The sequence below is a fragment of the Bombina bombina genome, chromosome 6, assembly GCF_027579735.1.
Source record: "Bombina bombina isolate aBomBom1 chromosome 6, aBomBom1.pri, whole genome shotgun sequence".
In the NCBI taxonomy this organism is placed as follows: domain Eukaryota; kingdom Metazoa; phylum Chordata; class Amphibia; order Anura; family Bombinatoridae; genus Bombina; species Bombina bombina.
Genome location: NC_069504.1, coordinates 467887594 through 467906068, shown reverse-complemented (window position 1 = coordinate 467906068; position 18475 = coordinate 467887594). Strand labels below are relative to the sequence as shown.

At 40.7% G+C, this 18475-nt stretch overlaps 1 protein-coding gene across 1 annotated transcript in view; it reads left to right on the top strand.

Annotated features, from left to right (window-relative positions):
- Nucleotides 1-18475, top strand: part of LOC128665121 (neuronal acetylcholine receptor subunit alpha-3-like) — a 42382-nt gene that overhangs the window by 14606 nt on the left and 9301 nt on the right. Inside the window, exon 3 of the mRNA XM_053719866.1 lies at nt 2051-2160. Coding sequence (XP_053575841.1) covers nt 2051-2160 — 110 coding nt within the window. The remainder of the gene's footprint in view (nt 1-2050; nt 2161-18475) is intronic.

Here is an 18475-nt window from a genome sequence, read left to right as displayed (position 1 = left end):
CTGTGGGGGAAAAGGGCAAAATTTAAAAAAATAAACTTCAGTCAAAGGGATCTTGGAGGGGTGGGGGGTTGTTCTTGGGTGTGGGGGGAGCTACACTACAGAAAAAGGGATTTTTTCTTAAAAAAAAGCACATTTTTTTCTAAACTGGGTACTGGCAGACAGCTGCCAGTACCCAAGATGGCGCCCATTAAGGCAGAGGGGGAGGGTTAGAGAGCTGTTTGGTGGGGGATCTGTGAGGTTGGGGGCTAAGGGGGGATCCTACACAGCAGCATATGTAAATATGCTAAAAAAAAACTCAAAAAAGCCCAAATATACCTTTTATTTTAGTACTGGCAGAGTTTCTGCCAGTACTTAAGATGGCGGGGACAATTGTGGGGTGGGGGAGGGAAGAGAGCTATTTGGGAGGCATCAGGGGGTCTGATGTTTCAGGTGGGAGGCTGAGCTCTACACTAAAGCTAAAATTAACCCTGCAAGTTCCCTACAAGCTACATAATTAACCCCTTCACTGCTAGACATAATACACGCGTGATGCGTAGCAGCATTTAGCGGCCTTCTAATTACCAAAAAGCATCGCCAAAGCCATATATGTCTGCTATTTCTGAACAAAGGGGATCCCAGAGAAACATTTACAACCATTTGTGCCATAATTGCATAAGCTGTTTGTAAATAATTTCAGTGAGAAACCTAAAATTGTGAAAAAGTTAACGTTGGGGTTGTCTACTACACTACACTAAAGCTAAAATTACCCCAAAATGCTCCCTACATGCTCCCTAATTAACCCCTTCATTGCTGGGCATAATACACGTGTGGTGCGCAGTGGCATTTAGCGGCCTTCTAATTACCAAAAAGCAACGCTAAAGTCATATATGTCTGCTATTTCTGAACAAAGGGGATCCCAGAGAAGAATTTACAACCATTTATGCCATAATTGCACAAGCGGTTTGCAAATAATTTCAGTGAGAAACCAAAAGTTTGTAAAAAATTTGTAAAAAAGTGAACAATTTTTTGTATTTGATCGCATTTGGCGGTAAAATGGTGGCATGAAATATACCAAAATGGGCCTAGATCAATACTTTGGGTTGTCTACTAAAAAAAAATATATACATGTCAATGGATATTCAGAGATTCCTGAAAGATATTAGTGTTCTAATGTAACTAGCACTAATTTTGAAAAAAAAATGGTTTGGAAATAGCAAAGTGCTACTTGTATTTATGGCCCTATAACTTGCAAAAAAAGCAAAGAACATGTAAACATTGGGTATTTCTAAACTCAGGATAAAATTTTGAAACTATTTAGCATGGGTGTTTTTTGGTGGTTGTAGATGTGTAACAGATTTTGGGGGTCAAAATTAGAAAAAATGTGTTTTTTTCGATTTTTTCCTCATATTTTATATTTTTTTTTATAGTAAATGATAAGATATGATGAAAATAATGGTATCTTTAGAAAGTCCATTTAATGGCGAGAAAAACGGTATATAATATGTGTGGGTACAGTAAATGAGTAAGAGGAAAATTACAGCTAAACACAAACACCGCAGAAATGTAAAAATAGCCTTGGTCCCAAACGGACAGAAAATGGAAAAGTGCTGTGGTCATTAAGGGGTTAAAAACATATCTATTCAACCATGCGTACAAATTACGTTAAGATGTCTCTACTACTTATGTTTCCCTCTTCCTCAACTTCTCCATATAGTTCATTTAGAATGTAAATTCACAATTCGACCTGTCCTGTTGATCATTTTATGTAAAGATGGTTTACAGGTTACAGTAACTTAAGGACAGGGCCTTCTACCCTTATTTTACGTAAACGTCTTCTGATTAGTGTACTCCATACTTGATGTTTCAGCGCTGTGTAATATGTTGGTGCTTTAAAAATAAACAATAATAATAAAAATGAACATTGATATGAAAATATTTTTGTCTTGACAATTTGTTCAAGGTTCTTTAACAAAAAGCATGACCAATAGGTTCTGTTATGTATATATATATATATATTTATTTTTTTATGAATTTATTTAATTGACTTGTTCTATCTTTTTACTGTTTTCAGATATGGAATGATTACAAGTTGAAATGGAATCCAACTGATTATGGAGGCATAGAGTTCATTCGAGTTCCTGCTGATCAGATCTGGAAACCAGATATTGTTTTGTACAATAAGTAAGTAATTTTATAAATATATATCATGTGTATAACTATAAACTTAACCAGATTACAAACCAATCCTCAACTTATATTTTAACTATTTTGACACAACACAGGATGTAGTTGTTTTCCAAATGTTATTATATAACTATAATGGGAACAACAGGATATTTGCTGTAAAGCAGTAAACTCGATTGTCTAATCTGAGAGTTAACCCTTAAGACATCTCAATAGCCTGAATCAGATTCATATATTTAGCAAGTTCTGCAGGGTCTAGCAAATGGAACCCCCCCCCCCCCCCGCCTCCACCATGAATAGCGGTAAAATGGCATGTTCTGGTATAGATATATCAGGTTAAAAGAAACAAATTAGTCTTGTGTTAAAAAAGTTGGGTTGATTATCTTACAGATACAAGCTTATCATCATTTATCTCTACAAGGTAATCTTCTATATTTAGTAGGGATTTTGTAAATAAAGTCTGTAATAAGCTTTTCAGCTGCAATAGAATTTATCCTAACTATTGGCTCCGAGCTTGCTCATGCAAGACTACTCCGCGGCCTGATAAATAGAGCCCATAGTCCCTTATGTCACCACTCACCAGTATAGTTTTAAGAAGTATATGTCACTCAGGTAATGGCTTAGTCTGCTTTGTACAAAGTTACAATTCATTCATATGCTAAAGTGATCTCTGTGGCACATTTCCTACCTCCTGGCAGTGTGACATCTCAGAGGGGATTTAATTACATTATACAAATGTATACAGGAGCCATTTAAGCAGTTATCATCTGACCTGTTCATCAGTAAATCTGTACAAATGATGAGAGAGTTGATCCATTGAGATTTGAGATGTCACTTACAGCAGGGACTCTTTACAGTATGAATAATACGTATATGGAATGTGCTGCCTAATGAGGTTGTTCAATCAAATTTAGTACATGTTTAAATAAAAAGTACTTGAAACTCTTTTGGCAAAGCAGGATATACAATGATATAACAGAGATAGTATTGACAGTATAGAAGATTGTTAGTTAAAGGAAATAATCTGATAGCCAAACATTAGCAGTAACGCTCTTTTTGGATAATCACAGCTCCCCTTCCTACACCTGCAGTTACAGGTGCTCCTCTTGGACAAAGTGGTGTTGGGTAATTAGAGCTCTAAAAGAGCGTTACTGCTAATGTTTGCAGGACACTTATAGGAAAAGAGCCCAAAATATCTTGCTCAAAGTGTTAGTCTTGATAAAATACCTACAATCCAACCATTGGATGAAAATATTCTCCAGCCCAATGCTACAGGATTGCCAAGGTTGCAAGGACTGTGAGGAACTGACAGCAAAAGCGTCTGGTGTAAGTACTTGTATACACATTTTTTAAAACACCAATACCGCCTGTAACGAGACCATTCTGTCTCCCTTGTCTTTTTAGAAATGTATCACCACTAAGGAATCTTTTCAGTAACTTCATTAACTTCATCAAATGAACCTTTAGAGGAATTTTACAAAAACGAACTTTCAGAGGAGTTTTTTTTTACCAGAAACAAACTTTTTAAAGGATGAACTTTTTATTATTATTATTATATGTACTTATATGAATTTGTTTAGTAAAATTTGTGTGTATTTTCATGTTTAACTTGTATTTTTGATCAATTTTAACCAACTACATTTGTTTTAAAAAACTGAGTTTGTATGCATATAGTAATATGTTGGATTATTACATTGTGGAATTTTAAAACTGTGCAGTGTATCCCCACCTATAATTAATTATAATTTAAGTATTTTAATTGATTTACTACATTTAGAGACAGACATTAGACAGATACTGGCTAGCAGGTTTTGAAAGTAGATATCCCCTATTTTTTAACCAGCGCTTTCTTTTGTTGTTTCAACAAAAGGTGTCAAAGTTTACAAGGGATATTACACTTACCAGAATCTTTAATGTATATAAAAGGAGATATAGAAAGAAACATTATATGGCACTCTTGCACAAAGTGTAGAGGGTGGTCACAACAATTATTGAAATGGAAAAGGGCGTGAGTAAACAAATAAAACTTAACATTTTTTAAGGTATATTAAAAATACAGGACTAAACCATCCCATAATAAAAGGTTAAAACGTCAAATTAGCAACGCTGCCTCCCTGCATATTTCGAGCTATCATACCATTAATATGAGGAAACCGCTAGTAAAAAAATCTAATGAGGGTCAGCACAAAATGGGTAATTATCCCCACCAGCCAGTGTACTGTGAGTACAAAAGATTCCTAATGTACTAAAATGCCATGGTCGATTAAAGAAGTTGAGTGCACATGCTCAGCGTCATATCCAGAGGTTGTCTTTGGGAAATAGACGTATGAATGCTGCCAGCATTGCAGAGGTTGAAGGGGTGGGGGGTCAGACTGTCAGTGCTCAGACCATACGCAGCACACTGCATCAAATTGGTCTGCATGGCTGTCGTCCCAGAAGGAAGCCTCTTCTAAAGATGATGCACAAGAAAGCCTGCAAACAGTTTGCTGAAGACAAGCAGACTAAAGAGATGGATTACTGGAACCATGTCCTGTGGTCTGATGAGACCAAGATAAACTTATTTGGTTGAGATGGTGTCAAGCAAGTGTGGCGGCAACCAGGTGAGGAGTACAAAGACAATTGCGTCTTGCCTACAGTCAAGCATGGTGGTGGGAGTGTCATGGTCTGGGCCTGCATGAGTGCTGCCGGCACTGGGGAGCTACAGTTCATTGAGGGAACTATGAACGCCAACATGTACTGTGACATACTGAAGCAGAACATGATCGCCTCCCTTCGGAGACTGTGCCTCAGGGCAGTGTTCCAACATGATAACGACCCCAAACACATCTCCAAGACGACCACTGCCTTGCTAAAGAAGCTGAGGGTAAAGGTGATGTACTGGCCAAGCATGTCTCCAGACCTAAACCCTATTGAGCATATGTGGGTCATCCTCAACGGAAGGTGGGGGAGCGCAAGGTCTCTAACATCCACCAGCACTGTGATGTCATCATGGAGGAATGGAAGAGGACTCCAGTGGCAAGCTGTGAAGCTCTGGTGAACTCCATACCCAAGAGGGTTAAGGCAGTGCTGGGAAATAATGGTAGCCACACAAAATATTGACACTTTGGGCCCAATTTAGACATTTTCCACTCATTTTTGTAGCCACTACTTTACATTGTAGCAACGTGTCATTTCTTCAGTGTTATCATGAAAAGATATAATAAAATATTTACAAAAATGTGAGGGGTGTACTCACTTTTGTGAGATACTGTATGTGTATATATATATATATATATATATATATATATATATATATTCATACATATACATATTTAGACATGTATATGTGTGTATCTTTATGTTAAAGCCCTTTGTAGTACTTTTTTTCTAACACCTGAGGCCACAAATCTTTGTGCCCTTATAACTTTTTCTATGCAATATTTTTTTCCAACAATTTTTATTAGATGGTGTTATTATTAGTGTATCTGTACTTTTCAATGTATTTTTTAAGTCTTTTCTGCAACTTTTTATTCCAGCGTATTAGTTAACCAGAGCTCTGAAGTTGCGCTATCCGGACACACATTGGATTCTATTGCACTTGAGTGAACGCGTTTACTATCAACTTGTAATATGCGCGATACTTCGCGATCGAGCCGGTCTGTGACTAGACAGCTGGCCAGATGCGCTCTGAGGGAAAACCAGACCCGCTCAGTAGAGCACAGAGGGTGGGTCTGAAAAACCCTCTTTTTTTTTATAAAATTCCAGCGGCAATATTAGGTTGTATAAAGCTAGCACTAATATAATGTTATATAATTCTGCACTATGTGCACAATTATATAACATTATTTTCCAGGTTTAATGCCCCTTTAAAAATAATCTCATAGGGGCCGAATTATAAAGCTTCGAATGGATCTTGATGCCCCTGATTGACACGCCCTGCTAGCGGCCAATTGTCAGCAAATCTGTCGGTATTTATCGATGTGCAGCGGACATGATACGCTACATTGTATAATGTCCGCTCGCACTTTATTAAATCCGCCCCATAACCTAATCATTTAAGTATAATTTAAAAAAACTATGGGTATGTCACTGCTCACCAACACTTATACCATGCGGCAGTTGTGCACTTTCCATTAGTTTCAACATTAAATTTGACTGCTTTAATCTTTCTCGTACAAAAAATATTTGAACATGTGCAAATTGTGCTCTATCATGTACATCATATATATTTTTCTAGTTTTATGCTGTTAAATAAATATATCACCAAAGCCCTGACAATAAATTAGAGTGAAAGGATAGTACCATGAAATAGCAAAAGTTTTTTTTTTAAATTTCCAATTTAATTCTATTATCAAATTTGCTTCGTTCCCATGGTATTCTTTGTTAAAGAGATACCTAGGTAGGTATGTGGAGCACTAAATGGCAGGAAATAGTGCCGCCATTTTGTGCTCTTGCAAATGCAAAACATTCTTGCAAAACTGCTGCCATACAGTGCTCCAGACACGTGCACACTGCAGAGCTTACGTTCCTGCTTTTCAACGAAAGATACAAAAAGAACAAATACAATTTTATAATAGAAATAAATTAAAAAGTTGTTTAAAATGACATGCAGTATCTGAATCATGAAAGAAACATTTGTGGTTTCACGTCCCTTTAAATTACAGAATGCTGGGGGGCGGAGCTAACCGTCAAGCTGGAGAGACGTGTCTAGAAAGAGCTCCTTAATATTTACCCAAAAATAGTTATAAATCAGCCGTTTAAAATTGCTTTTTCTATCTTTAAAAGAGGACCATCAGAGATTTATACTACTGCTAGCTGAAAATAGCCTGACTGCACCGGGATAACTGTTATATCCACTGACAGATCTCAACTTTCCCACACCGGGACCTGTCCTGATCTGAGCCTGTGAAGATACCTGGTAGGTCGCTGCAACAAAGGCAGAGCACACCAGATATTCTGTCACACAGCCCTGTTTGTAGGTGAGAGAAGGCTCAACTCAATCGCCACTGCTGCCCAGAGGGTCGGGGCTCCTCTCCGGTGCAGCAGGTTACAGACGGTGACCGGGCTTCTGAGTGAGATCAGAGATCCAGCGCACACAAAAGCCGTAACAGCTAACGGGACTTACCCCTTGATGACCATCCCGCCTGGAGGTGCAAGAGGACCCTAACCGAGACCCGCGGGTGAGACTTTGGGAGACCGGAGACTCTGAACTGCGGCACAGCTTCTTTGGCGCGAACCGCCGCCATCTTGAGACGAGATCTCCTATCAGTGCGCAACGCTCTTGCTCCTGCAGTGGGGGCCGGCGGAACAGCCATACCATAGGGATCAGGTGAGAAAAGCCATTAACACAGCCTAAGCCCTTCCTACCCTACCCAGCTACCCACACTTGGTTCGCTCCATACCTGCCAGCAACTAGAACGCTAAACAGATACCTGCATCACATCCCAGAGCGAAACCACACGATAGTGTATTTGTGCAGGACTGTACATACTCACCTAACAGTTTAATAAACTGAGCGAAACTCTACTCTATTGCCCCTAACTGTGGGAGCTCATTCTGTCAACTACGGCACAAGACCCCTTAACATCCATTAGCCCTTCTGCCTAACACCTAACGGGCTAGACTATTATTAAAGCAGGATCCTCTGAGCCATTCCCTGGAGAACCAGCACATAATATTTGGCATACGAGAGCTAAAGACAGCAGTGGAAAACCCCACTCTACAATCTATCCTATTTTACTCCCTCAAGACCTGGTTCTTCTATAGAGGCCAATAGCCCTAAATTCATGCCTCTTTTGGTTTTATCTACCTTTGATACCGGGAACCTGAATATAACTTATATCTACAATCGGAAATAACAGCCCCTTTCCCCACCATTTCCCACCTCACTGTAGGTGGGTCATATCCCCATCCCCTCCCCCACTTCGTCAACAGGAGACAAATCCCCTGGGGAGTGGGGTACATGATAAGAGCTGAGACCACTATACATACCACCCTATATGGCAAGTACTATATATGAACTAAGAGCATATACCGTAAAGGAAAGATCTCCCAAGTACCCACACCTCTACTTTCACAAAGACAGGACGCCTGACCTACAGACGTGTAGTTTACGCTATCTCTGAGAAGATATTGTCCCATTCCTAGAAGATCCAGGCTATGACAATATGTAAATAACTCCTAGGAGTCTGTGCCCCCGCCGGCCGATCAATGTTACAGCATTAACATACAGATAATAAGCAGGTCCTCAGCAACAGCAAGTATTTACCAATAGATAGTCTCATCTGTAACTGTTATAAAATGCCGCAGGCTCATAAACGCAAGCAGAAACCTCATTCCACACCCAAAAGAACTGTAGTTGACCACTTTCAACACCGCCCAGAAACTGCCCAAGTAAGGTCAGAAGATGAATATTCTGACACAGGCAGTGTCTCTGATACCCAGGTTGGTTCAACATTAGTAAAGAAGGCTTCGCAGATCCTGGGGACAGATACCTGCTCTAACAACAATATGATGGACACCATGAAAGCACTGCTAGCATCACACCATGAATCTCTATCGAAAAAATTTGACAGATCTCATGCAGACTTGAAGAGAGATATTGGCCTCATTGGAGAGCGAACAGATGCATTAGAGCGCAGACAGGAGGATCTTGCAATAGATCACACTAACCTTCTTTCCTATTCTCAGTCCCTAGCCATCCAAATTACAGACCTGGAACTGAAATTGGCGGACCTAGAAGATAGGTCGCGCCGCAACAATCTACGGATAAAAGGCATACCAGAGTCTGTTTTACCACAAGATCTGGAGAAGTACCTGCAGAAGCTATCCGAAGCAATATTGGGCCCTGCGACAAATAATGAAAACCTTGTAGATAGAGTACACAGAGCTCTCAGAGCACGGTCAGCAGATGGTGGCCAGCCAAGAGATGTGATAGCTAAATTCCACTACTACACGTACAAAGAGAAAATCCTCAGGGCACTAGCCAGAGACAAGCGTCTCCCTGAGGAGTATGTGGGATTACAAATCTATCCAGACCTTTCTCCTCATACATTGCAGATCCGAAGGCCCTACCAACCGTATACCAAAATACTAAGAGAACGAGATTTGAAATACAGATGGGGGTTCCCAGTACGGCTTATTATCACCAAGGACAGCAACCAATATATAGCTTCTACTCCCCAACAAACAAGGGAACTACTCCAAAAATGGGACCTTCTTCCAACAGATAGAGAGGATCAATCTGCCAGCACAGAGCTGGGAACTGGCCTGAGAGCTTCAGCTCCACCTTGGAAACCACTACCACAGAGGCCTTTTGGAACGGCTGGAAGACCCTCTGAGACCCTCAAGAATCTCAGAGACACTATTGGTACACACCAAATTACAGACCCATAGAGCACCTGCTTATGTAAGCTACTTTGACTGTATACCTCTAAGGGGATACCCCTCCACTGGAGGGTATGTCCCTTGCAACTTGTGAAGGACTTCAGGAGATGAACGGGAAGAAGATGGGTGAGATCAGAACAGTTTTACATGTTATTTTCTGTGTGTTTTCTATGATATTAGCCACTAATCAAGGACTCTACATTTCTCTAATCCTTGACAAGATTGGCAAAAGTGACTCTAAGCTATTGCACTACACTATACATCTACCTAGCCAACTGTGCCATATGTTTTTGCTCCTGACTAGGATTACCACATGTGTTATTGTTATGATACCTTATGCCATGTAATTGTTTAACCAACTGTTTATGAATCCTGTTCGGTATCTTCATTGCCCTTTAAATGCTAGAGACATTTTGCTTGCTACCCAGAAGAGTAGACGTTGACCACAGTACATAAACATAATTATCTCCCCCTACTGAAGGCCTTTGTGTGGTTACCACTATGTTACATTGTAGTATATGTTAACTGAATCAAATGCTCATACATAATGCTGCAATGTGACTGGTGCCCCTTAAACATTAAGGTAAAGATGTAGTCAGCAGAATTGAATATATACTTAATCTTTACCGTTGACAACTTAAAATCAATGCTCCGCTATTTGGGAAAGTACCCTACCCTCCAAAACCCATATAGACCATATCCCTTAATCCCAGTTAGACCTATATCGACATACTCACGTTGAAAAACTTACACTGTTTGGTGATGGACCGCAGGCCCACCGCTTAGCCCCCCTTGAGACCCTTAGTTATCAAGCATAGACATAGTTTGTTATTTTCACCTATTGTCTAACTGCCAACGGTCAGTAGGGGAAGTCAAACCTACACTCCTTTGAGAGCACGATGCTAAGCCCCCTACTAGTAAACCAACTTACCATGAGCACTACATGGTAACCTTAATGGGGAGATAACATACAATATATAGGTCCCTATTTGGAAAAACATAGCCTATAACCACACAAAACGAAATAATAGATACCTCACCTCCACTTATATCCTGTTGTGTTGTCCCATTCTGTTTCTTGTTTCTCCTGTTGAGATTACTGTTTTAACCTTTGAGATATACAGCATTGAATGTGATATTACATATGCAAATAATTTATCAATACAGGACATATGCCTTTTGCTTATTTTATTTTATTTTCCTTTTCTCATTTATCTGTTACTTTTGTGAACTTCACATTGGCCGGCAGGGCCCTAGACCCCTCTCCGCATAGCACCTCCCCAACAATTTAGTTGTGCCCCTCTGGCATAGACCAGACGGAACACTCATTGCGAAAGTGTATATATATAACTTTTAGATAGCCATAGAGGTTACTCACCTTGTCACGCCACACTCAAGGATATACTGCAGGCTCACACCCCCCTAAGGGAAGAGCGACCCCTACACTTCATCTTCAAACCAGCCCCCTACCCCCAGCGATCCCGACAACCCTTTGACCATTGCCATAATGGCCCCAATACGTATAGCTACATTGAATGCGCAGGGCCTAAACTCCCCCACTAAGAGGAAGCTACTGCAGCGTTATGTACTAGCACACAAATTACACATCCTATTCCTACAGGAAACCCACTGGTCGGGGGAACTTCGGCTCTCCGGGATCTCCAAGCACTACCCGACTTGTGAGATTGCCTCTAACTTCCGAAAGCAAAAATAGAGGTGTTGCCATATTAATTAGTAAAGACCTGTCTTACAAACTGGAATATATTGAAAAAGATAGTGAAGGTAGGTTCCTGATACTTATCTGCTCACTTAATGACACCTTGTTTACCCTAGTCTCGCTGTACTCACCCAATACCAAGCAAATCCCCTTTCTCCGCAAGCTTCTGACGCACATAGACCAGATCAAAAGGGGACATTTAATATTAGGGGAAGACTTTAACATGGTATGGGACCCCTCCAAAGACAAACAGTCTACCCTCACGATACACTCAGATAGGAATCTTTCATCCACCTCCAATGCTTTCCGGAAACTCATCTACCAACACAATCTATATGATGCATGGAGATGTCTGGCACCCCTAGAGAGAGACTTTACACATCATTCCAAAGCCCATAACTCATACTCTCGATTGGACTACATATTCTGTGACTCTTGGTCCCTGGATCAATTTACTAACCCCAGCATTAGACCATGCACGTGGTCTGACCACGACATGGTGTATCTGGACTTTACTAAATTACAGTCCCTTTCTGGTAGACCTCCATGGAGACTCCCAGAACAATGGCTGTCTGACATGGAACTCCCGGCACTACAAGAGACTGTCAAGGAATTCCTAACACATAATGACATAGGGAGTACTGACATAGACATAGTGTGGGCAGCTCTTAAAGCATATCTTCGGGGACATTTTATTAAAAAAACAGCTCGGCTTCGTAAAGAGGGAAATCAGCCTTTAGCAAAACTGTATGGAGATCTACGCATACTTGAACAGGCAAATAAAGCACACCCTAGTTCCCAGATAGCGCGCCAAATAGTAATCATTAGAGATGAAATATCCAAACGAGATTTGATGCGGGTCCAAGAGAACCTGCACAAGCTCAAACAACTCTATTATTATAAGGGGAATAGAGTGGATAAACTCCTCGCTAACAAGCTCCGCAAGCGTACGCAGCAAAAGAGAATACCCCACATCGAGACACATAGAGGGGTGGTACATGCACCCAAAGACATAGGCGCTGCGCTTGCAGCTTACTACTCCTCACTGTACAACATTGAGGCAACCGAAGGGATGAATAAAGCCAACCATTGCGATATCCAGAGGTTTTTAAAAGGACTACCCATTCTGGGGAAGCTAGGGCGGAGTTAGAACAACAATTTACATTAACAGAAATTAAAGTGGCCATAGGCGAACTAGCGCCCCATAAGGCCCCAGGCCCGGATGGTTTTACAGTAACATTTTATCGTGCACTCAGCCCGATTGTAACTCCGATACTACTTCGATTGTTCAGTGATGCTGCAGCCAGGGGTAGCTTTTTGGCTGAACTCTTGGAGGCAAACATCACAACAATTCACAAAGAGGGTAAAGACCCTCTACTATGCTCTAGTTATAGACCCATATCACTCATCAATGTTGATGCCAATATCTACGCTAAAGTCCTAGCGAATAGGTTGGGGAAGCATCTTCAGACACTCATACACTTAGATCAGGTGGGCTTTATCCAGGGCCGACAGGGCACGGATAACACCCGACGCCTTTTGAATATATTTTCGGAGGCTGTGGATATGGAACTCCAGATGCTCACCCTGTTACTAGATGCCGAAAAGGCGTTTGACAGGGTAAGGTGGGACTATTTGTTTCAGGCCCTTTCGGCGTTTGGAATTCCAGACTCCTTCATCAAGGCGGTCAAAGCTTTATATTCGACTCCCACAGCAGTCATTTGGGGGCTAGGATTCTGTTCACCCAAAATAACGATCCGCAATGGGACCAGACAGGGATGTCCACTTTCCCCTCTTCTATTTGTCCTTGCGATCGAACCCCTGGCGCTTGCCATTAGAGAATCGAGGGAGATCCACGGTGTACAGATGCATGATATCCCCCAGAAATTGGCACTCTTTGCAGACGACCTTACGGTCTTTCTATTGGACCCCGCTGACTCCCTACCACCATTAATGGCCCTCTTTAAACAATTTGGCGAAATCTCCTACTATAAATTGAACGTGGCCAAAACGGAATCATATTCCATTAATATCCCACAGAATGAGAGAGATTCTATCCAGCGCACCTATTCTTTTAAGTGGTCCTCCAAAGGAATTCGCCTCTTGGGAGTTTTCCTATCCCATACTAAAACTACAGTAATAAAGGAGAACTTTGAAACTCTCCTAACAACTATCACCGCGGAACTTCACTACAAACGATATGATGAGATATCTTGGTTAGGTAGAATAGCAGCTCTTAAAATGATGATTCTCCCTAAACTTACTTACCTGTTCCGGTGTATTCCGTTGCCAGTCCCATGTGCCTTGATTAGGAAGTTCCAGACCCTTTTCAACACCTATACTTGGCATGATAAAAGACCTCGAGTAGCAGCGCATATCCTACATATGCCTTTGGAGAAAGGGGGCTTAGGCCTCCCTAATGTCAGAAAATATTATGAAGCGGCAATGATAACGCATGTTACAGTCTGGGCAGGAGAACTCCCCCCGACAAGGTGGAGGGAACTGGAACAGGCATCACTGCCAGCATAGATCTACTTGGAAGACTTGCTCTGGCTGCCCCCACACTGGCAAACTAAAATACACGTTACAAATAACATTGTGAAAGGGCTGCCAAGAGAACTGGTTTAAGTTAAGACATAATAAGTTGGTAGCCCCACACCCCTCACCGGTACACTCCATAAGAGGCCTCTTGATAGGACTACCAAACGCTCACCTTAGCGTTTGGGCTGACTCAGGTATAAATACCTTGCAGGACTTTTACAGTAATGCTAAACTACGACCACACCAAGATATGCTAGACCTCCCTACTTTGACCCCCAACCTAAGATTTGACCTATTGAGACTGCGCACGCTAATGAAATCCTGGGGATTCCTAGACGAATCATTGAGAGACTTGACTATGTGGGAGGTAAGATGGATGACCAATATCCAACTGTTTAAACCTCTCTCGATACACTATCATTGCCTCATAGAGGGAACATCTTCCCTAAAGACGATACATATGGACGCCTGGGAGAGAGACTTACAGTTAACATTTACGACTGAGACCTGGAATAAGGCCATTAGTTTAACGAAAAAAGCAACTCATTGCATTACCCTGTATGAACTATACTTTAAAGTAATTACCAGATGGCACCTGGTACCCACAAAGCTGCAAAAGCTCTTTCCCGGGCACTCACAGCAGTGTTGGAGGGAGTGTGGAGAGCCGGGGTCCCCCCTACATGTCTGGTGGACATGCCCTAGATTAGCGGACTACTGGAAGAAGGTAGAAAAGGTCTGTAGAGACTTACGACTAACGACAGCCCTGAACCCTACCCTAGCCATACTGCATTTGGAGCTTGACAGAATCCCCAAGAGTAAACAAAGCCTCCTGATATATATCCTCATTTCTGCCAAGCTCCTTATAGCTAGGAACTGGAAAAAGAGCCAATCCCCAAGACTGCAGAGCGTACTGGAAGGTGTAAATTACATTAAGAATATGGAAAATTTTGTAGCCAGAGAGAGGGGGCAACTGCAAAATTATTGTCTTACTTGGGAACCTTGGGAGTCTATGATAAGCCGCCCAGCCGATACCTAGATATCTATAGAACTCAGGCTATGTCTTCTCCGGTTCCTTCCACATACCCCTTAACACCGCCCCCCCCTTGAAGCAGCGCTGTCGCTTCAGAATCTCCCCCTATCCCCAATACCCCATTACTGAGACAGGCCCGTTAAAAGACAACATAGAAAACGGAGCCTGCGCTGCGAACCCACAGATAGACAGAGAGGGGTCTGGGAGCCCCCCACATTAACAAACTAATATGCAAAGAACCTATTTAAACTATTAATCCCTAATCCGCCACCCCCCCACAACGAAATCTACCTATTTAAGCTATTAACCCCCTAAACCGCCATTCCCCACAACGCAAAGTACCTATTTAAACTATTAACTCCTAAACTGCCATCGCTCCATAACGCAAAGTATTAATCTAATCACTAAGCCCCCTCACCTAACACCCCCTAAGTTAACCCCCATTACATAACATAAAAAAGACTATTAAACTAATAAATTAATTAAAATACCAAAATTAAAAATCCTAATCTAAAATTTAAATAAAAATCCTAACATTACATAAAAAATAAAACCTACAATTTAATTTAAATACAAAATCTAAGATTACATAAAATAAAAAAATCTAAAATCACAAAATATAAAAAAATCTAAGATTACCTAAAAAAATAAACGAAATTATCCAAAATAAAAAAGTTAAACCTGATCTAATACCCCTATAAAAACAAAAAAGACACCCTATAATAAAAAACAACCTCTAATCTAACACTAAACTACCAATAGCCCTTAAAAGGGCCTTTTGTAGGGCATTGCCCTGAAGTGATCAGCTCTTTTACCTGAAAAGAAATACAAATTAACCCCTAGCAGTAAAACCCCCACCCATGTAACCCCAAAAATAAAAAAGACCTAACTATAACAATCTGATCTACCCATTGGCCCTAAAGGGGCATTTGTATGGGCATAACCCTTAAAAGGACAATCAGCTCTTTTGCTGCCCATTAAAAAAATCCCTAATCTAAAAAAAAATTATAAAAAAAAATATAAATAAAATAACTAACACTAACCCCAAAAAATGTACTCACCCTTCTTGAAGTCCGGACAACCATCTTCATCGAGGTGGTGAGAAGTCTTCATCCAGGTTTGAACAGCCAATAGGATTTAAGCAGCTCTCATCCTATTGGCTGATTTGACATTTTCAGCCAACAGGAATGCAAGGTACCACAATATAAAACGGGTACCTTGAATTCAAGCTTCAGTGTGCGGCGGAGATCGCATGAAGAGGAGGCTCCGGGCTGGATGTCATCGTTAAACCGAACACCCTAACATAAACCGCAAGTCTAAACACCCCTAATCTGCCGCCTCCAATACCGCCGCCACCTACATACAGTTATTAACCCCTAATCTGCCGCCCCCGATATTGCCCTCGCCTACATACCGTTATTAACCCCTAATCTGCTGCCCCTAACATCGCCGCCACTATACTAAAGTTATTAACCCCTAAACCTAACCCTAACGTAAGCCTAAGCCTAACACCCCCTAACTTAAATATAATTAAAATAAATTTAAATAAACCTTACAATTATTAATTAAATAATTCCAATTTTAAACTAAATACATACTTACCTGTAAAAAGAACCTAAGATAGCTACAATATAACTAATAGTTATATTGTGGCTATCTTACGGCTAGATTGCAAGTTTTGCGGTATGAGTGAAAAAGCAGCGTTATGGCTCTTTTTCACTATTGCTGGTATTACGAGTTTTGCAGGTTTAGTCGCACCGCACATATTTTTGGCCGTAACGCAACGTAACTACCGCAGCTTTCAAAAAGTCGTTAGCGCCGGTATTACGAGTCTGCCTGGGAGGCCAAAAAGTGAGCAGTGCAGCCAATACCATCAAGATCCAAGAACTGAAAGTCAGTAGTTATGGGTTTTATGCTACAATGCCATGACATAAAACTCATAACTTAAGTGCTAAAAAGTACACTTACACCCATAAACTACCTATTAACCCCTAAACCGAGGCCCTCCCTCATCGAAAACACAAAAATAAAATTATTAACCCCTAATCTGCCGCTCCCAACATCGCCGCCACTATAATAAACATATTAACCCCTAAATTGCTGCCCCCGACACCGTCATTATACTTATTAACCCCTAATCTGCTGCCCCCAATGTCGCCGCCACCTACATTACACTTATTAACCCCTAATTTGCCGCCCCTAACATCGCCGCCACTATACTAAAGTTATTAACCCCTAACCCTAAGTCTAACTCTAACACCTACTAATGTAATTAAAATAAATAATAACTTAATAATTCCTATTTAAAACTAAATACTTACCTGTAAAATAAACCTTAAGCTAGCTACAATATAACTAATAGTTATATTGTATCTAGCTTATGTTTTATTTTTAATTTCGCAGCTAAGTTTGTATTTATTTTAACTAGGTAGACTAGTTAGTAAATAGTTATTAACTATTTACTAACTACCTAGTTAAAATAAATACAAATTTACCTGTAAAATAAAACCTAACACTGAGTTATACTAACACCTAACCTTACACTACAATTAAATCAATTACATTAATTAAATACAATTAACTAAATTACAAAAAAATAAACACTAAATTACACAAAAATAAAAAAGAAATGATCAAATATTTAAACTAATTACACCTAATCTAATAGCCCTATGAAAATAAAAAAGCCCCCCCAAAATAAAAAACCCTAGCCTACAATAAACTACTAATGGGCCTTTTGCGGGGCATTGCCCCAAAGAAATCAGCTCTTTTACCTGTAAAAAAAATACAAACAACCCCCAACAGTAAAACCCACCACCAACACAACCAAACCCCCAAATAAAATCCTAACTAAAAAAAACTAAGCTCCCCATTGCCCTGAAAAGGGCATTTGTATGGGCATTGCCCTTAAAAGGGCATTTAGCTCTTTTTCCACCCAAACCCTAAGCTAAGAATAAAACCCACCCAATAAACCCATAAAAAAACCTTCATCCAGACGGCATCTTCTATCTTCATCCATCCGGTGCGAAGTGGGTCCATCTTCAAGACATCCGGCGCAGAGCATCCTCTTCTTACGGTCGTCACTGGAAAATTAAGGTTCCCTTTAAGTGACGTCATCAAAGATGGTGTCCCTTACATTCCTATAGGTTGAAAGATTTCTATCAGCCAATAGGAATTAAAGGGGGGACAAAATCCTATTGGCTTTTGCAATCAGCCAATAGGATTGATCTTTCATCCTATTGGCTGATCCAATCAGCCAATAGAATTGAGCTCTCATTTTATTGGCTTTTCCAATCTGTTGCAATCAGCCAATAGGATTTTTTTCCCTTCATTTTCCAGCGACAAATGTAAGAAGAGGATGCTCCGCGCAGGATGTCTGGAAGATGGCCCTGCTCCACGCCGGATGGATAAAGATAGAAGATGCTGCATGGATGAAAACTTCTTGCCGCTTGGATGAGGACTTCGCCAGCTGGATGAGGATGGATGTCCGGACTTCGATAACTGTAAGTGGATCGTTGGGGGTTAGTGTTTTTTTAAGGGTTTTATGGGTGGGGGGTTTTTTAGGTTAGGGTTTTGGGCAAAGTAAAAGAGCTAAATGCCCTTTTCAGGGCAATGTTTAGCTTAGGTTTATTTAGATAGGTTTTTATTTGGGGGGGTGG